The 22,772-nt window shown below is 28.0% G+C and overlaps 1 protein-coding gene and 1 pseudogene across 1 annotated transcript; one reads left to right on the plus strand and one right to left on the minus strand.

The window, feature by feature from the left end:
• Nucleotides 1-9,732: 9,732 nt before the first annotated feature.
• LOC132937047 (uncharacterized) lies at nucleotides 9,733-12,500 on the minus strand (annotated as a pseudogene).
• A 5,964-nt stretch (nucleotides 12,501-18,464) lies between these two features.
• LOC132936340 (protein transport protein Sec61 subunit gamma-like) lies at nucleotides 18,465-19,222 on the plus strand. The gene is made up of 3 exons (XM_061003056.1): nucleotides 18,465-18,678; nucleotides 18,757-18,870; nucleotides 19,116-19,222. Exons 2-3 carry the CDS (start codon nucleotides 18,777-18,779, stop codon nucleotides 19,220-19,222), a joined length of 201 nt encoding a protein of 66 aa, XP_060859039.1. The 5' UTR covers nucleotides 18,465-18,678; nucleotides 18,757-18,776.
• Nucleotides 19,223-22,772: the final 3,550 nt, after the last annotated feature.

The following is a 22,772-nucleotide window of genomic DNA, read 5'->3' on the forward strand; positions in this document are numbered from 1 at the left end:
TTATATTGGTTATGATTGGAAACATTTCATAAAAATGTGCTTTGTCCTGTTAACGAGAGTAGGTTAGAGGTAAGATAATTAAAAATAATTGGTCTGATTACAATGATCGGAGCGTTCTATATTATCTACGTATATTAGCCTACAATTTTCAACGACAAATTAAATTTTAATTATAAGTATTTTCAAAATTTTTTTATTTAACTTCGAAATTTGTCTGTCCCTCCGGATGTTTTTCCGCTTGATTTCTTGACAATGGCAAAATAACCAGGGATAAACTTGGTATATTATGAACCAAGTTGACCTCTAGTATGACAGAGAGCTTTTTCTTAAATTTTGTTGGTGGACTTTCAAGTGGTTGTCACTGTAACGTCATGAAGTTTTGACCATAGTTATTAAAAATCTTATTATTATAATAGTCTCCAAACAACCAGTGGCGTAGCCAGTTGGGGCTAAGAGGGCAATACCCCCCCCCCCTCCCCATTGACTGTGTTGACCTTAGAATTTTATCAAGATTAATAAAAAAATAAAAATTGGTAAATAAAAGACATATTGTATTTGTATACTTAGCAAATATACATACAAAATTCCTGGCTACGCCACTGCAAACAACCAACACCATTCCCCAAAATCTTATCATTTCATATTATTACAAGCGCGCGATTATTATTATTTTGAGTTAACAACAGTGTTACGTAACATTTTCCCCGACCCCCCTCACATAGCGAATTTAAGAAAAAAAAGGCCCGGAAAAAAATCCCCTAACAACATTAATCGGAAAAAAAGCCCCATCATAGGAAAAAAAATGCCCCGTACCAACTGCAATAATTATTGTTTTTCATTAATTATCAAATTATTTTACTATATTATTATGCATCTAATTTATTATACTAGGTAATACATTTATTTTATTAAAATGTAACTATAAAAAAATACATCTAGTATAATATGACATTAAACAATAATTAATTATTTCACAGTTAAAAATTCAGAAAACATAAACCACAAATCAAAATATATATAATAAATAGTTCAATAACATTGCTTAACATGTATTAATCTTACTTTAAAATATTATACAAGTTTAATTTAGCTTAAAATATTTGGTGTATTATTCAATTAAATATTTTTATTTTTTTTTATTAACCCGCGGAAACATAGGCCATTGGGTGGTTATTTTAAACTGAGGGGGAGGGTACTGTACATTTTTTGGTAAACACAGATGTCATATTATAATATCCCTTGACTAATATTGACAGAATAGTACCAACCAAAAAAATAAAAACAAGGAATTATACTATGTATTCTCCTGTAATGAATGTAACAAATCATTTTGCTATATCAAAAATCTCAATGAAAATAAAGTAATAACCCATTCAATTGAAATTATTGTTAAGCTTGATTTGAAGTATCCCATAGAATGTCTTGAATTCAAAAATATTGAAAATTTTAATTTATGGAAAAATGAAATTGAACATAAAACCAAATCATGCTACATACAAATTTTTCGATCTATTGATAATGATCATAGTAATAAAACATTTATAAAACATTTATTAAAAACATTTATTAAATGCCATAGAAATGGAAATTATATTTCAAAATATACAGGTCTGAGGCATTAAAAAACAAAAGTTTAAAATAAAATTAACGGATTCTGGCCATCTTTTATAGATTTTACAATATGTAAATTGAGTAAAAAATGTACAGTTAAATTTCTACCAAATCATAATAATGATTTAGGGTATTTACACTTAAATAAGGACGTTTGAGATAACATAGCGAGTAATATGTCTCAGAATATACCTTTTGAACATATTTTAGATGAAATTTGTGATAAAATTTCAAATAATTCATTAGAAACAATACATCTCTTAACAAAAAAAGATTTACATAATATTCAAACATCTTATAATATAAATAATAAAGCTATACTACATGCAAATGATGCATTAAGTATTGAAAATTGGGTTCAACATTTAAAAAAAGATGACAAATTTAGCCTTATATACTATAAACAACAAGACAAGTCAGATCAACAATTTTTGAACTTAAGAAATATGATTTCTTGTTAATATTATAATGAATAATGAAGAAATGTGAAACATACAAACTTTTGAGGACCATTAGTAGTTTTAGGCAAAGTTGATGGCATTTCTGCCCACGTCTCTGGTGGAAATAACAATTTTCTTGAGTATAATTGGCATGTATGTAATAACTAAAATTTAATACGTCGCCATTTAGTGCGATTTCGATCAACTCGCAAAACACATCAGAAACTTCTTGAGTGGAAATAGAAGATACACCAAAGAAATATTTAACCCGTTTTCCGACTTTAGTATTAGCTTTACATTCATTTCTTAGATATGGAATATCTTGATTAAGTTTTCGATACTAAGTCTGTCATAGATGGAATCGGCAACCATATATATTACATAGTGGAAAAAAATGCTTAATTGCTAATGTGCACACTTTTCGAAATCCTCTCTGATGAATTTTTGGTCGAATACTATGCTATACAAATTGGCTATAAGTAAATCGAATTTAATAATCAGAACTCTTATGCGTGTTCACATATTTAGCTGATACATGTAAACAATTTACGCGAATATCACTTAATTGGAACTTTAGGTAGGCACCTGGTACACACAGTAACAATCCAAGTGCAATACATTTTACATAGGTAATATGTACTTTTATATATAACAGTAGGTTTGCACATTTGTCCCGGTTTTAACTGATGTCCCTGTGTCCTGTGTCGGTCATTCAGTTAGTCCTAGTTAATAGGAACTGAGAGAAAATAACATTTAATATATCGTATTATTTAACAATAAAACATAAAATACTATTGTACACTTTATCATTATACGATTATCTTAACTATTATTGAACGGTTAAAAATAAATTGATTACGTTTTATCATTGTTTATAAATATTTATAAAAATTATTATAAAATAATATTAAAATATATATTTTAGATTATAACAAAATAATAATTATATAATTATATGGGCAGTACTAATTGTATGGATTATGGAAATTAATTGATTTTGATGAATTTAGGTTGTGACTTGTGGCAGGTCAACAATTACATACACGCACAACACACTATAAGTTGGTACCTACATGTAAACTATACAAAAGTCAAACTTGGTAATTTGTATTTTAACTATAATAAGAATTTTGAATTGCAGTGCCATGTATTATTTACAACCATTATAAAAAAACTACTTTGCCTAAAAAAAAAAACCAAAAACAAAATTTGGTTAAATATAAAGTTTGAAAAAATGGCCAAAGCTGATTCACAAAAATCATGTTTTTAGACTTAGTGTGCTTTTCATGAACAGGGACGTTATCGATGTCCCGGTTCGGCTATATTATTTAGTTGTATAGTTTTGTCATCTGCCGATTTTTATTGGCCCCTTTTTTTGCCATTTACAGTTACGATTATCATTGAACAAGTGTTAAAAGCTGTACTTAACCCAAAGCAGCAGCGTACCTTTTTTTAACGTTCATATAGTCGCATGGGAGGTCTAACAGATTCCTTTTCTATTTCTAAAAATGAGTAAAACATATATAGAAAGTTCATTTTTCTAAACTTTAAAGATATTATGGGTTACCATAATATGATATGTAAGTATGAATATACATTTATACACGTAATATATGATACATAATAAAATAATTAATATTATAAAAATTTAAAAAAAATAGTAGGTACAACTCGTGTGGGTGTAAATTATGATCCACTCCCATTTTGACACCAATTTTGAAGATGTTTAACATATTTTTAAACTATCTATTATAAGAAAACCGACTTAACATTATTATACAAACCATCATCTAAATATAGAAATAAATACAAATTGGAATTTTGTAATATATACGGTTTACTTTTGATAGGGGTCAACTAGAACTAGGGGGTGAATCCAGCCGACTCTTGTACTGGTACTTAAGTTGTGTTTTCGGTTGAAGGTTTAAGGTATTGATGTTATTCTTTTTCACGTCTTAACTTGTAATACAATAATACCATACTTTGTTTTAAAATGGAAAATTGCCAATTATCGTATATTTTGTTGTTTTTATTGTATATTTTAAGCACATATTTAAGCAATTTTAAGAAGCTTAAAATCTCGACCTTGCATATACAATTAAACAATTTGATCTTCCTTGTCACATTTTTAGATTCTGAGCGAAGCGATGAATGTATTGATTTTACAATGATGTGTGTTTTTTTTTAATTTTTTTAATTTTTTTAGATTCTGAGCGAAGCGATGAATGTATTGATTTTACAATGATGTGTGTTTTTATTTTTATTTTTTTTTTTTTGTGTCCGTCATCACCTTTTAGGACAGTAAAAGTGCTTAGATTTTCTTCAATAGTAACTTTTCTGATAGGAAAGTGAATCTAGTTGGTACTTTGGGGGGTCAAAAGTAAACATTTCCCAGTAGTTTTCACAAGCGACGTGAAAAACAAAAGAAAAATTAAGGAAAAACGGGAATTTTTACGCAAAATCTGTTTTCGAGAAAATCGATTTTGGTTTTTGGTGTAACTCTAAAATAAATGACCGTAGGGACATGAAAATTTGACTGAATGATTATATTAGCATTTTCTATACACCATAACATTTACAAAATATTTTGACTCTTTTTGAGCTGTTTACGGCCATTGTCAGTTTTAATTTTTTTTAGTTTTTTTTTCTATAAATATCAATAAAATTTTATCTGTTGAGTAAAAAAACTTGAAAATTTAATAGAAGGCTCCTAGGCTATTGTTTCAAAGGCAGATGAAAAAAATTAAAAATCCTTAGTCACAGTTTTTATTTAATATAAGCATTTAAAGTTCAAATTTTGACAAAATTCGGAAAAATCACGAAAAATAGCAAATTATTTTGAGTTGAGAATTCATAAAAATTTTTCTTTTTAAATCTAAGATTTGAAAATGTAATCTAAGATTACTCATAAGTTTGTCTACCTCTATCAAAAAAAAAATGTCTAGAAGAAACTTAAATTAAATTTTTATGAGCGTCTGAAATTTATATTTTTACAACATTTGATATTTACTCGATTTCTCATGTAACAATTGTCTTATTTTATTGTAATTAAAAAACGAATGACTGTAGATACTTGAAAATTTCACTGAATGTTTATATTAGCATTTTCTATACACCGTAAAATGTTGAAAATATTTTGACTGTTTTTGAGCTGTTTACGGACTTTGTCAGTTTTCAATTTTTTTAGTTTTTTTTTCTATAAATATCAATAAATTTTTATTTGTTGGGTAAAAAAGCGTGAAAATTTAATATAAGGCTCCTGATATATCGTTCTAATAACAGTTGAAAAATATTAAAAATACATAATATGTACAATTTTTTTTTATAAGCATTTAAAGTTTAAATTTTGAAAACATTTATCAAATTTATAAATTTTTAACTTTTATGGCTTAGGATTGAAAATTTAAAACAAGGCTCCACGTAAATAGGTTATATATAAATTACTTTATTCACAATAATATCATCAAATATACTTGGTAAAATCATAGGCTGACTGACCGTTTTCGCTCAGAATCGTTTTTCTTATACAATGATATTATATCATTGAATTCAAATTTAACACCATCCATTACAGTGACCCACTTGTAACCTACTGTACAGCAGAACGACATCCACTTATCCACCTTTTTTAATGGTTGAATGTTTATTTTGTAACTAAAACTACTCTTTACAACATAATATCTTTATAACGAAGAAAATAAAAAACAACGTTTTAAGAGGTTGTCAATATTGTGTTCTCACAGTCATTGTTATTGTGTTACCTATATACCGTGTGTCCCAAAAAACAGGGGCCACTTTACCACTCATTACCATGTAAATATTTTTCAATTCTGTTTGCGGGACATTAAGCTAGACTAATGGATCGTAAATTTCTATGACTTACAATGTTTTTAACTCGTGTATCTTGCGCATGCGCAATAAGACTTACATTTTTTGAAATGGCAACCTGTAATTTAAATACCATATTCGGGTTCATCGATTTTTTTCAAGCCATTTTGATGTATCAACTTGTGTCTTAAACCCAAAATTGACTAAACTAGAGCTAAGAAGAATTAAAAAAATTAAAAAATGTAATTTAATTAATTTTTTTTTCTAACTGTATGTACTTATTTTTTTATTCTAAACACCATGAAATAAACAATCAAAATGATTATTATTAAACTAATTAACTATTTACTATTTATCTTATTTTATTATTACACATTATGAAAATGCATATGGTCTAAATTGGCTGAAACCAAAAGAGAAGAAGTGTATTTTTGTTTCCATCAGAATTATAATTAAGTACCCATCTATTAAAATAATAATGAGCATTGGTGTTTCTAGTTTTGTTATCTACCTATAACTATTAAAATGTCATTAGCTATTTTTATATTAGGTATTATGGAACTCATTATCAGAGTCATGTGTCAATAGTAAATAGTTAATTAGTTTAATAATAATAATTTTGATTGTTTGTTTCATGGTGCTTAGAATAAAAAAATAAGTACATACAGTTAGAAAAAAAAATTAATTAAATTACATTTTTAAATTTTTTTTAATTCTACTTAGCTCTAGTTTAGTCAATTTTGGGTTTAGGACACAAGTTGATACATCAAAATGGCTTGAAAAAAATCGGTGAACCCGAATATGGTATTTAAATTACAGGTTGCCATTTAAAAAAATGTAAGTTTTTTGCGCATGCGCAAGATACACGAGTTAAAAACATTGTAAGGCATAGAAATTTACGATCCATTAGTCTAGTTTAATGTCCCGCAAACAGAATTGAAAAATATTTACATGGTAATGAGTGGTAAAGTGGCCCCTGTTTTTTGGGACACACGGTATATCTGTAGATGTATCATAGACTGTGCCACTGTGGTATTTATCAACAGCTTCTAATTAGTAATTACTATACATACCGATAGTCAGCTTTTAAACTTCTAGATGGTCTATTGGTTATATCAACAAACTATAGTCTCTAACCTAATCATAGATTTCTAACTAGTGACTACTCTAACTAGTATAGTTATATTACAAAAGCAAATAGCATAGGTATTAATGGTATTATACATCACAACAAATACTACTTATTATTTTAATACTCCGAATAAACTGATATTTCTTACTAACACTGAGTAACACTTAAGCGTTGTCGATTATGACATAGTTTAACATATGTGCGTAGGATTTATAGATTATCAGGATAGTGTTCAACAGATCTGCAGCAGTAACTGGTGGCGTACAATAAAAAAAAAAATGTTGCTCAAATAATTTTAAGTAACATACCAAAAAAACATACGACTATACCCCAAATAATATTGTCATAATTTATACTTACCGATAAAATGTCCTATTTTCCTTTTATCAATACCCACCCATGACCTATAGGTATAGGGTATACCCATATTTAAGCTATTGCCTGAGGAACACTTGAACCTAACTATATTATGTTATACGTGACTGGCATGGCAGTGGCATACACATTCAGTGTTATAAGTCATAACTATACGTTAACCAAATGATAAAAAACAAGCGAATATTTAAGTGATTAAGTCTTTTTTTTAGCGCACTATTGGAGGTTGCCTACGCATTTAAAAAAAACTTTTAGTATAGCCCGATATACAAAATTATTATTGTGATGTTATATAAAATAACACCACACATCACAATAATCCAGCACCGGTTAAGTAAAAAAAAAAACTTTACGAATTTGTTAGCTATCCGAGTTTTTCAATCATTCAGTTGTGCGTCAAACCAAAATTTTACGCACTCATTAGTAGTAACTAGTACTGGTAATCTAGTTAATCTACCTATTAAATTATATTTGCATTTATTTATATGGAAAATTTATTCCCTCAGTGATTTCCGTGATTTTTAATATTGGTAGGTATACAAATTAAATTATTCATTTTTTATCGCACCTAAGGTGATCGTGGATCGTCATGAGAGTTTTATGAAATTTGCTAAAGACGACGAGCGACGGTTTATTTATCAGTAGTAACTTCGTAGCAGGCGAATTTTCTATAATGTAACAGGAACGTATGCTATGATCGTGATTGCCGTTGAGCGAGTAGCTACTGCTGCCGCGCTCGTCGCAACTGCCGCCGAGCCGCCGCCGCCGAAACAGAAGAAAAGTAACGATTAGACCATGAGTCCCTGGTACTCCAGCCCCCAATTTTTCGATTTAGTTCGTACGTTTTAGTAGCGTTTTCACTATCCCGATCAACCTGATGATCAACCTCACAGACCAACAATATTATTATTATTATTATTTTTGTTGTTCAGTCTGATCCAGCGGTGCCGCGAACTAAGTAAAAACTGCACGACGGTGTGTGTACATCGAAGCAGTCTCCGCCTGTTTAAACTGTGTAAAATACAATTACGTAAATTTGTTATACGACATAACCAATTTTCTAATGCATCAATCAACAACTTGTAAGCTCCAAAACATCAGAAATATTGTGAAGAACGTGCTTTTGTAAAAATCATCAAAATTGTAAGTTTAGAATTTGAGTTATAAATGAAAAAGTACGAACTTTTTAACGGATTAAATAATTTTAATTTTTTATTAAATTCAGAATTACGGTAGCCGTTGTCGTCGTCGTAGTCGTCGTCGCAATTCAGCGTTGCCAATATTTGTTATCTAGTCATCGGGAAAAATATGACAAAATTACCGTACTATAAACAATATTACCGTTATATCGGGTTGAGAATGAAAAGGTTCTGTCACAATATCCAATTGTTCAGCTGGGTGATTCTTAACTTTAATACCCAATATCTTTTTTCAAGTTATCTTATGAACATAACCATAATTTTAATAAATAAATAAATACAATTATTATTGTCAGATACATTGTTAATATTAAGTATTAAATATCCACACATTTTATAAAGCCTAACAAATATTTATAATGACATTTGTTTTTACATTATTTTAATGTTTAATCGAAAACAATTATTAAACATTTGATCGAATAAATAATTAAATTGCTTAATGTACCTACCTACCTAATTTTATTATTTTAATTATATTGCAGATTGAGACTCCATTATAATTTATAACCCCGCTAATACTATAACTATAATAAGTAATATCACATCACACACCATCGTTGACACGTATTAAAAAACATTAAAAGAAAATTACAAATTTAAATTGTTGGCAAATGGCAATTGAAATTGATAACATATACTAAATAGCAGGGTTGGTAATATACGCGTATAAAACGTTTTATACGTTAGACGTATAATACTCTACGTATAAAACGTATGAAATGACTAAACCGTATATGTTTTGTTTTTGAAATTAATTGTTAAACAATTAAAAGTAACCTTACTCTTCCTATTTTAGATATTTAGTTAGGTTTTTTATTTTTATAATTTGTAAAAAATAAAAATTATAAAATAATTAATAAATATTATAATATATTATTACATTCATATTACAAAATAGCAAAATACAAATTAAACTTTGAAATTTAAATGTTGCCAATATAGAATATTTGTATTTTGTATTTTGTATACATATAAAATAAAAGTTTTTTTTATTTATATTGATATTTCTATTCTTTATTAAATAAAACATATTAAGTAAAAACAAAATGAACTGTGTACAATGACTTAAAACTTAAACTGAAATATTTATATTATGAACTATTAAATAATAATTAATATTCATTTGATGAACTTTGATTTTTTTGTTTAATTTAATTGAGTAGTAAGTACTCAATAGTTTTCTGGAACGTTCTGGATTCAAACGGTTCCGTAGAGAGTTGTGGATGTATGACCAGTTAGAAAACACTCTTTCTAACTGGGCAGTTGACGCTGGTAAATTCAGTAACTTATACGCCAACCCTTGTAATTCTGGATGCTTATTTTTTGCAAAAGACCAAAATGCAGTTGTTGATAATGTTTGTTTTTCAAATAATATTTTAAAAAGTCCAGTTTTTTCTTTATACTCAATAAAACTGTTTAAGCCTTCAGGACCAATTTCAGCAAAATTTAAAATAAAACCTTCAATAATATCTTTATGTTCAGGTGTCATTTTTTTCCTTGATATTTTGGATGAAGAAAATTCGCTGTTAATAAATATTTATTCAATGCATAATTTTGTCGTTTTTATATTTTTGATTCAAATCCTTCATTGTCCCGTGGAATTTTATTCGGTAAATCCAACCATACTTCAGCTACATCGGCAATTGATGAAGTGTATTTTTGACTGACATTAATAAGTTCACATATAGGGTTAAATAACTCAATTGAATCAGCTATTTGTTTAAAAAAAATAGTGTCAAATCAATATTTATGAACTATTTCGTTAAAAATAATAGTGCTTGTTGCTAATACTTTCTTCATTTGTGTAACATTATTTAATACATTTTTAAATGAATCCCTATATGCACACCATCTAGTATCGCAGGGCATTTGAATACGTCGACCTCCTTGACTCTTTTTCAGCATCTGGTCCATGAAATGCTTTTAATAAAACTTTTGCTTTATCTATTAATGGTTTTAATACAAGATCCTTCGCAAGCAAATTGGCAGTATGACTATTGCAGGTCAAATGCCAAATTGTAGTAAGTTTGCCCATTTTTATCATATTTTCCGCATTATCACTAATTACTGCATAAATATTGGTGTTGTGTTTCTCTAAGGCTAAAGATATACATCTGTCCACTATATTACAAAGTTCTAATGCAGTTTCTTTAGTACCTGTCAAATCAAATGATTCTAAGAAAAGTGCTTCACCATTAGAACTGTGCAGGAAACAAGCAACATTTTTTGTATTAGCTGTCTCATTTTTCCAACCATCTATTAGTAAAGCTGAATTTGAATGAAACTTTATAGCAGCACAAAAACTGTCGTGTACTTTATTTAAAACACTTGTTGATAGAGTAGTTCTAGATAGTGGCTTATACGTGGGTCTTAATGATTGGCAAAACTCTTTAAAATGTACAGATTCGACTACAGAAAATGGAATATTGCATCCAAAAAACATTTTTCCCAATTTAAAGTTAACTAAATCAATTTCAGCATTTGTAATTTTATCATGGTAACGTTGAATGTTACCCTGTTGCTTATTTTATTTTTTACCGTGACGAATTTATCAGAATTTGTTGAAGTAAAACTATCATTATAATCAGACATTTGTAATTGTTTTTCACTTGAAGAACTTGCAAGTAGAATATAATTGTCAGTTTCTAATGGAAGTGGTGAGCATACAATGGATGTATTTAAACTTAAATTTGGCATAGTTATTGATGAATTTGAATTATAAAATGGATCATCTGGATCTGAATCCGATTCAAATATATTTACATGTTTACGTTTACCTTGATTTTGAGTTTCAAGTTGAACTTGACACTATTGGTGAGATAGGTGAAGATGCTCTTCCCAAACACTGGTGGTTCTACATTATGGTTATTTTGAGTGGGAGTAGATTTATTAATTTCTGTTGTTACTGTTTTATATAATTTCGAAGTATTGCAAGTATTGCGATGCATCAATAAGCGAGATTAACTGGTATTAGACAATATTTTTGAACAAAGCAAGTATTTTGCTGATTTATTGTTTACCTAAGAATTACGTACGTATTAAATATTTATTTTAATACAAATTAAGTAATTACTAGGTACACTAATTCACGTTTTTTACCTTTGGCTTGGTCCATGTACCGCATATAATTCACATCCCAACCACTGTGTGTTGGACGACCTGTAATTTTTGTTTGTTAAGTTAAAAATTAAAATTGTTCGTAACAAATTAAATTTTGAAATATTGTGTCTGTGTATTTCGTACGAACGCAATGAGAACAAGACACACACTAATGAACTATACCAATTACTTAATGTCTTGTGATAAATTTAAACAATTAATTGTACACAAATAATAAATATTAAGTGTTATAAAATAATATCACAGGTACAAGGAATTTAATATTTATTAATTGTATTATAAATATTAAATATTACGTAAATACGTTCTCGATAAGATAATGATAATCGTTAATAAATAATAATAGATTAAATAGATTAATATTTAATAGTACCACAATTGTCTATTTATAATTTATATTTCCTTATTTTATTGTTAGTTTAAATTTAAAGTTTTAACTTTAAATTACAAATGTATATTAAATATTAATTATTTATTGCTTGTTTATTAGGGATTTTATTTTTATACGGTATAAACCGTTTATAATTATGTGTATTATACTATACAATTTATACGTTTTATACGTACGTATAATACGTGTTTTATACTATACCGTATTATACGTTTCAACCCTGCTAAATAGTTTTTAAATTCAATTTTTAATAATAAGATAATAATATTAAGTCTATATTATTTTATGCCTACTTTTACAAAAATATTGTATGATATTATTGTAATTTTTGTTTCTATTTATATATCATCAACATGTATTATTGATAATACCTTTTAATACTAACCAAAATTGAATGACATGACGATAGAACCTTTTCATACTTACGTAAACTGGTAAACTTATCAGAATAAAATAGTTCTACCGAACTACAACTATAATCACGATTCAGTAACTTTTCATGACATAGAACCTTTTCATTCTCAGCCCGCGCGTTCTTATAGACTATTGTGTAAATACTCAATATTTACTCATGATTTACACAAAAAATTATTTAGAATAGTATATAAATATAAATAATAATATTTTTAAAATAATAATAAGTTGTATTTTAATAGTCCTTCGTCTTTATTTGTTCATCACACTTTGTTTCTTATAAGAAATAATTTCGCGCCGAGTAAATAAATTATTGAAACAAAATAAGTTTACTTAAATTCAATATACTTAGCATTTATTCATGATATCACATCTTTACAGTGCTAAAAGATCTTATATTTGTTTTTACTTAGCAATTTTTACACGTAGTTTACGAAGGTTTTTGTTGTGATCTAAATCAGGGCCGGCTCTATACAAATTGTGTACATCAGTCTATAAAATATTGAAATAGCTACTCTTAATAACAATGAATAATAATAACTATAATAAGAGTATAAGACGTAACAACACAAAATATTGTTTACTGTGTCTGTGTAGTAGATAATAATTTATTAAAATGTGGTTTGGCAAAAAACTGTTAAAATATAAAAAAAAATGTGAAGACATAAAATTATACATTATATTATTATAAAGGTTCAATTAGAATAACACACTTTTAAATTTCGTACTACACAAAATGTGTCATACTATACACACAATTTTAGGGACTGGTGTACATAGGCAAAATCAAAATTTGACGCCTTTTCGTTTTGATCTCTCTATTTACCCCCTTGTACCCTTAACCATTCCTCAAACATATTCACGTCTACTTCGAGTTCAAGTTATAGTATACGTTATAATTTATAATTCACAAAAAAATATTTTTATTCGACTATAGACAATCAATAAAGGATAAAAAATTTTATTTTTAATTACATTTAAATAGTTCACAGTTTTGTTAAAATTTAACTACCTTAAAATAATACATTTTCTTCAGAAAAATGTTAAAAATTATTTAAAAATTAGAGGGAATTGACCTCTTATAAAATTTAAAGGTACGATTATTATCTAGTCAATCTTATTGGATTTTTATTATATTTTAATTTTAAAGAGAGTTATGAGTATTTTATGATGTACAGACAATTTACAATTTTAAAATACTCATAACTCGCTTTAAAATAAAAATATAATAAAAAAACCCATGAGATTGCATAGATAATAATCTTACCTTCAAATTTTATAAGAGGTAAATTCACCCTAATTTTCAAACTAACGGAGCTACACATGTTCTGCTGAGCGTACAATTTGTTATGTTACGCACTTGTAAGACGGAGACAACATATATTATGCGATATGCGGGTGAGGCGTCCTCTTAATAATTTAATTAAAGTACATTATTATGAATATGCTCTACGTATAATTTTTTATACAGACATACAGTGAACAGTTTATAAAACAATTCGTAAGATAGAATAACTTTAATAATATTCACGCTAATTGCTAATATATGCCTATTATAACAATTATATTATCAAAATTATTAATATACTAATATTATAGGTACAATTTTGTCATACAAAAATATACGTACAAATCATACAATGTGCTATAACATGGGCACGATACCTGTAAGTTTTCAGCGTTGTCCGTAACTATGTGTAAAAATATTTGCAGAGATTACGACAAAGAGACAGATGAAAAACAAATAAAATTATTATTGATATTAACGCGTTGAGCTCTGCTAGCAATGTTATATAAAGATATTATTTTAAATATCTAGATAAAGATAAAAAAAAAAGATACATTTTTTTTAATATGTACCCACTTATCTATTTATTACAAACCTAAGGTGAATAAAGTATATTAGATAATTCATAATATTATGTAACACATCTTAATTTCATAACAGTTGTGAATTATGTAACTTTATAAGTCAATTAAATTAAGTAAAGGGGAATTTTCAAAACACCATAAAATTTGATGTCAAAAAACAAAACTTCAAAATTATTTAGACTTGAAATTTTCTTTATCTACATAATATCTTATGTTTTAGATTCTGAAAATTGAATAATTATTTTGTAATTAAAAATATATAAAATGTTCAACTTGTATACCTAAAGATTGAGAATTTAAAACAATATTCCACGTAAGTAGTTAATTATGTTACCAAAAACCTAAAAAATACATAGGTAAACACAGTTTATTTTTATAGTCATTTTAAGTTCAAATTTGGATGAAATTACATATTAAAAATCCTAGAATATTTTTTTTAGTTATTTTGTTGTGATTGTATAATATTATTCGCGGGTACTTGAAACTTCTTAAGTATACTATTATATATCTTTGATAGTATCACGGTTTGTTGTTGATGTATAACGCGTTATAAGTACCTATAATGGATATTGTGATATGATTAATTTGGAATTTATTTTAGGTACCTATTATACGTCAATTATTTTTTTAATACCATAGATAAGTATACAATATGTCTTAAACCTAGACTAACTACCATCTCCGCTCAGAATCGTTTTTCTTATACAATGATATTATATCATTGAATTCAAATTTAATACCATCCATAATACGGCTGTGGGTGAGTTGCGGCCCGACTTGTCGTTTCCGGTGTTGGAAACCGGTGAATTCCGGCCTGATAATATTTTAGGTATAGGTTAGTTGCGGCCCGAGTAATTATCATTACTTATGTACCTTACCTATATAATATATATATGCCTATTACCAAGGCTGGTCAAGCTAACGATTTTTTTTAACTCAAAAAGTTAAATTATTTTAAAATAATAAAGTTAAGTTAAAAGTTACTCATATTTTTTCGTTAAATAACGAGTTAATTAACTTAATGTTTTAACTTAATTTTAACTTTTAATTCGTTAATGCCCAGCCTTGCCTATTACTTATGCACCTGGCAGATGCGGTGTTGGATATACACAGCGAAAAGTGATAACCGAATAACGATAAACGAAATGTTCAACACGTATGGGAAATTGGGAAGTTATATTTTTGTATAATATGATAAAGATAATATTGATCGCTTTATCGTATTATCTGCCTTATAACTAAGATAGTCGGATAATTTAAAATGGCAATATGAAAATTGTCAATGCGTATTCATTCCGAAATCAATCGTTGTTCGTATAAGTTTTTTTCGTGTGTATAATAGTTTATATAATATATTATACGTATTTTAATATAGTTCGTCATGGAATTTGTATATAGTGAAAAATCGAAGCCTTTTATTATCTACGAAGGCTACAAATTCCGTTTTCATAAGACACTACAAGATGATGTACAGTGGTGGCCTTGCTGTGTCAAAAATTGTAAATGCTTTATTAAATTATCACCTTCAAATGTAATAGTTGAGAGTAACACCAATCACGAACATAGCGAACCTGACAAAAAAGCTCTAAATAGGCAAATAATGAGTAATTCTTTGAAAACAAAAGGTTTGGTAGACATTTCTTGTAAACCGTCAAAACTTATTCGCTCGGAATTGAAACAAGGTGATATACCGACTTTGACTAACAATGATTTATCATTAATTCGACATAGTATTCATCGCACCCGTCTATCTGTGCATCCCCCTCTGCCTAGCTGCATTGAAGAATTACATACTGCTTTGGGATCCATGGAAATTAAAACCAACATTGGTGAACAGTTTTTATTTGTAAATGATAAAGAGAATTCGATAGTTGGTTTTTCTACGGAATAAAATATAAAAGTGCTATGTGACGTAAAGAAAATATACGTCGATTGGACATTCAAAAGCTGTCCAAAAAACTTTACACAACTTTTTACCATACATGGTCTTAAAAATGATGTGTATTTACCTCTTGTATTTTTTTTACTGCCCAACAAGTTAAGTACTACATACACGTGTGCATTTCAACATGTAATTCATCACTCCATATCCATTGGTGTATCGTGCTTTCCTACTGACATTTTTATAGATTTTGAACCAGCAATCCATGTGCTGCAGCGGAAGTCTTCCCTAATGCAAAAATAAGAGGTTGTCGATTTCATTTAGGGCAAAATTGGTGGAGGAAAATCCAAAGTTTAGGACTTACTAAATTATACAATGATAACACAGACGATAGTCATTATTTAAAATATTTTTTTGGATTACCATTTTTGGAGCATGAAAACGTCATAAACTGCTTTACTGACGACTTTATGGCAATACAGCCTGCTGAAAATGACCTGATAGTGAAATTTAGAGACTACATTTTTGAAAACTATATTTCACCGGACGCTATGTCCCCCCCCCCCCCCCCCCCCCGAATATTTGGGCACAGTTTACTGCTAGCTGCAACCGTACTACAAACAGCTGTGAAAGTTTTCATTCCAAACTAAATATGTCGTTCTACATTAGCTATCCTAATATATATAACTTTGATGATGTCTTACTACAAATTCAATCGGAAACATACATTAAATTTAGAAGTAAAAGTGTAAGAACAAAAAAAATATGTGAAAAAGAATCTTTCATTAGAGAACAGATGACAAAACATGAGCAAAAAGAAATCGATAATTTTGATTTAGTTAAATCGTTAAGTTTTAAGTTTTTGCCAAAACAATAGTTAAATTTTTATTTATATATGAATACTTTTATTTTTTTTTAAAATTATTATCATTATATTATACTACCTATATTCTTAAAACAGTTATAACATAAAATTTTTTTATTAATACATGAATACTTTTAGTTTTTTGACATTATTATCATTATTATATTATACCAGTACTTTTATTTTTTATTATTTATTTTTTTTAAGACATATATTAATATAAGTACCTACGACAGTTTATACTAGAAAATACGTAATATTGTGATGTTTATATACTATATATATAGACATATAGTATATAATATATAAATGTAATATATAGATTATTGTATGGCCGCAACTCGTACGTTATTTAGGGATTGGGCCGCAACTCACCAACACCGCATATACAGTGACCCACTTGTAACCTACTTTACAGCAGAGCGACATCCACTTGCCCATATTTTTAAATAATTCATTATTGTTTTACCTAATGAACACAATTAAAATAAATTAAATTAAAAATACAAATCAAATGTATTGTTTCTTTTTAATAGAAATAGTTACATAATAATAATGATATTTACATAAATATTTAAATAATTTATATAAATATTCAGTATTTAAAATTCCGGTAACAATATTTAATAACTAATAAGTGGTAGGAAATTATTAAATAAACACATAGGAGGCTAGAGCCGCCTTAATAAAATATAGATCGTATCGTATAAAATATATTTAAAACACCAATTTAGGTGATAACGCTTGCAAAATTATATGTTTATTGTATACAATTAAAATATCAACCCATTGAAAAATGAAAATATTTAACAATTTTCAAAAACTTTCCATTATAATATTATCACGGTAAACGCGTATGCCGCCGCTGGACGGTTACCTCGTTTGAGATAGACCACGCCCACCGTTCAGATTGGGAAGACAGATTAACACTGGGAGCGCTGTCAACGCCTATCGTACTGATGGTTAGGCGGGTTCCCCCTTACGTGGGGTCGAGTCGGGAGGTTGTATGTATTTTCCTGACATTTCGCATATAATTTGCGTCGGTCTTATGTTTACGCCACGGACTAAGATATAATGGACTGGAAACGAGCAGCTTATCACGGCCACGAATGTATGTTCTAGAGGCAAAGTGCGGGGGGTCACCATGTGTTGCTCTGCAATTAACACGAACTAAGATACAAATTCTGTAGCCAAATAAAATCACCGGTAGCGCTGAAAACTTCAAGAACAGTATTCTTATCAGCAAAGTGACACCTTTTTGTGGCCGTCCCCCGATCCCCGCCGACCATGTCGTTTCCAGTCCATTATATCTTAGTTCGTGGTTTACGTTAACGCATGCCATTATTGATAACAGCAATAGAAAGTCGAAACGAGTCATTAGTTGTTATGATTATTACTATTTACTCACTCTATTAAATAATAATAAATTAGTAGCCACAAGTCACAACGGGTAACGAGAACGACCAACATTTCATTCGAATTTCACTTCTCGAATACCCTTCAACAGTTCGACTTCAACTGTAGCTCATCATACTCATCAGCCTAAGTAGGTATACTAAACCCGGGTATATTATCGTCGTCGAGTACTCAGTGTACACTAACCGAGGTTTTATTTCATCCACAGAGAACAGCGCAGAAAAAAATATGGATCAAGTAATGGATGTGTTGGAACCCGGACACCAGTTTGCCAAAGACTCGATTAGACTGGTTAAAAGATGCACTAAACCCGACCGGAAAGGTAGACGCGATTTTTATTACATTTAAGATACATTTAAGACCCTTGCATCTGCTGTTTACGCCTTACACACATATGACATGGACAGTTTGTATTCAATAGTTATAAAATTAACATTACAGTATTGAAACAAGTGAACAAAAATTTGTTATGTCGTCCGTTTGTAAGACTGAAACAATAGATGTGTCCTTTTAATATTGGACTTTTTCATTTGCATAATATTTGCATAATTTGATTTTGTTTCACAGAGTTTCAAAAAATTGCAGTAGCCACGGCCATTGGTTTTTGCATTATGGGTTTCATTGGTTTCTTTGTCAAACTTATTCACATTCCAATCAACAACATTATTGTGTAAGTACTACTTTTACTTTAAATAATCATTTACAGTTATTTTCATATAATTGTGGATTTTCAAATATAAAGTTAAAAAGAAACTCTACATTGATTAAATATACATAGATAGCACGCGTCAAAATTGATTTATTTTTAAATTATACATTGAACTGTGGAAGTTGTTTATAATAAATTATGTTATAATTAATTCTATAGAAGTAAATATGACCCAAATTTACAGTTATAAATTATAGTATAATGAAATACAAATAAAAAAAAAATACACTGATTGTATACTTAACCAAATTGAATTTAACATTTTTTAATATTTTTAACTTTGATAAGGTTTGAACTTTCATATTTCTAGATTTCTAGTTAAAATCTTAGTAATTTTACATTGAGTAAAAAATTGTAATAAATTCTAAATTAGGTGTACATTCCATATCAATATCAAAGTTCGGCCATATATTTTTAGTTATTGATTTTTTTAGCACTTAACCCAATTTGTAGTTTATAAGGGTTTTTAAAACAATTTTTGACATTGTGAAATATAATTTGTAAAATCATCTGTTGATACATTCAAGCCAAAGTCTGGTTTAGATCCATATGCTCTACAAAAAATTATTTAACCTTTATCCTTAAAATCAACCGGTGTAGTTGTTTGCATAAATTGTTGACATTTTTTACAATTAAACTTTTCAGTGCATTTTTTACCCAAATATCCACTAAAATATCTATCGTAGCATTTAGAAAGAGATACCATAGGAATTTCAATAGATTCGTCATCATCCAATATAAAAGATATAGATGAACAACTCTCCATAAATCATCTTTATTGTCATTATTTCCACTTAAATTTGTATATGAATCAACTGCTAAGATATTATGGTCATTATCCGCTTCGCAGTTTGAAGCTATTGAAGGTTTCATCAGTTGCATTTTTGTCATAATTTTGATAGTTACTTTAAAAGTTCTTGTACCTAATTAGATTGTTATTATATCTACCCTTTTCCTGAAAAACTGAAAATGTGTTTTCAATTGCATCTGGATTTAAATAAACAGTTAGCAAGTAATGAAAACAAATTTTCTTTTGTTCTTCGTACACGCCCAATAGCATAAAATAGCAATAAATTTCATTTATTGTCCACTTTAAATCATCAAAAGTATAGCCCACCATGTCTTTTACATTTTGTTTACTGTGAACACCAATGTTGTTATTAGTTGTCTTTATTCAGAAAGCACATTTATGAGGATTTGAACAATAAAGAGATTGTTTATTCAAACAATCAAACAAGTAATTTATTTATTTTACAAACTCAGCAGTATGGTTGGCAGTTGGTGATTTTAATTCTTATATCATAATACAACTACGCATGTGGCATACATAGACTTACTAAATATTTGTAAAGCCAGTTTACAAGACATTTTTTTAAAAGGGCCCGGGATTAATACGAGAGTCAGTAATTTTGAAAAAAGCGAGAATTTGAACTACTTTTATCAATGAAATGATTAAAATATAGAATATGAATATAATATTATAATAAAAATAAACTCAGTCTACATGCATGAAATGGTACCTTTCTTTCATGTGACAGACTATAGAGTTTGAGAAATAGTTGATAAAAAACTTGAAGAATTAAATATATTTTTGTTTTTAAATAAATGTCTTGAATTTTTAAGATTTTTTTGAACTTTTGCTATACGTTTATTTTCAATCACTTTTTATTTATATTTCATTTTTTTTCCATTTCTTTAAGGTCATTTAATTGTTTTATGGAGTTTCTGTTAATTTCTGAATTTGTTTTTCAAAAGTAGATGAAGATTCTAGCATATTAAGTGTACTATCTAACAACGATCTAGTTTTTGAAGTTAAAATAGGTGTGTTATCGTTTGATCCTATTGTTAAATTAGGTTTTGTTGGTGTTTGAAAATTAATAGATTTTGGCGATTCAAAGTCAAGACAACATGAATCAGAATTGTCAATAAGTGAAGAATTTGTAGAGAAAGATTTTTGTTTAAAGTGATGAAGGTGACACTGGAGTTGATTAATAATTTGAAATTGAAGATGGATCTAAATTGCACATGTTTTTGTGAGGTTTATAAGCATATAAGTATATTTTTTTTTTATGAGAGTACATGAAACGGCACTACAGGTTTTTATGGCACTGGTAAAGCCATTTACGTCAATTTTTTTTGTTGAGAAATTTGATTAATCATCTGCTAAAAAGTGATCAGAACCATTTTTTTTTAAATCTTCAATTTCTAAATGTATAAAATCAGCGTTTCCTAAAAAAAAAAATGTAAAAATAGTAAAAGTCATAGAAATAATAATATTAAATATTATAAAATTCAAACAATATAATTATTATACTATAATATATCCTGGAAATCAAACTTAACACATTCACTACAGTGACCTTCTCAATGGTGTTCAGCAGAGTGGTGCCCACCTTAATTTTTTCTGTTACTTTGAAAAATATTTGAAACTATCATTATTGACCTCTCAAAAGTCCAACTACGCCCAAATTACTACCAGAAATCACCCTCAAAGTTAAATATTGAAGCATTTTTACTGCTATAAATTGTGTATATTTACACATTAAAAAAACACATATAGCATATTCGAGTAATGGAATTGCATAATAATATAATATTCAATATTATAACTTGTAATTTAATTTAAATTTGTTTAACAATGTATTTCAACAAAAGAAATAGGTTATCTACCAGAATTTGTAATCTATTGTCTCGTTCTTTTTAAACCTTTTGGAAATATAAATAAACTTAAGTTTGCATTATGTCTTGGATTCTACCCATATAAATAATAAACATATTTGTTTCCACGGGACATTTTGATGTTAACATTATAACAGATAAACTTATTAACTTCTAGACTACAACTTAGTTCAAACTTCAAGAGTTTAGATTGTGTTAATACTTATTCTCGGGTACAGTTATTAAAAATTAATATTTAATACCCAACACACATGCTATTCGTAAATCGAAAAATTGATAATGGTCAATTGATTATAAAATCATATTTTCTCTTATCAATTTATCATACACATTGTAAAACTCAAACAGTTAATTGAGTCTCCGTAGTTGCAACGCGTTAAAATTTAAAATCAAATCACGGCCTGGTGGCAGAAATCCAGAATTAAAATATTTCAGATCCAAATCCATTCAAAAATCATTGCCAATAAATCACATGGCGTGGCCTATCTATGTATATTTAATCAATGAGCTCTAGAAATAATTTGTTATTTTCCTTTTTAATTTTATTTATTTGGATAATGAATACATATTACTTCAGCAACATTTAGTAGTATCTGTTACGAGTATGTGGCTGGCTGCATGTGTTGTATCCTTCTTGCAAATTTGCAGTCTACAGAATTTATTTTGTGTTGTTACTTTTAATATTACAGTTAATACTAAATTGACATATTATCAAATTTGAGGGTAATAATATTATACATGTTCTCTCCTCGGCTTTTATATTTTAATTTTAAAGCGAGTTATAAGTATATATGTGAAATATTAACAGTTTAAAATGCTCATAACTTCCTTTAAAA

This window comes from Metopolophium dirhodum, chromosome 1 (genome assembly GCF_019925205.1).
Source record: "Metopolophium dirhodum isolate CAU chromosome 1, ASM1992520v1, whole genome shotgun sequence".
Classification (NCBI taxonomy): domain Eukaryota; kingdom Metazoa; phylum Arthropoda; class Insecta; order Hemiptera; family Aphididae; genus Metopolophium; species Metopolophium dirhodum.

Coding starts and splice junctions, on each gene's coding strand:
- LOC132936340 (XM_061003056.1), top strand. CDS start 18,777: ATGGATCAAGTAATGGATGTGTTGGAACCCGGACACCAGTTTGCCAAA. Junction 18,871..19,115: donor CACTAAACCCGACCGGAAAG/GTAGACGCGATT, acceptor TTTGTTTCACAG/AGTTTCAAAAAATTGCAGTA.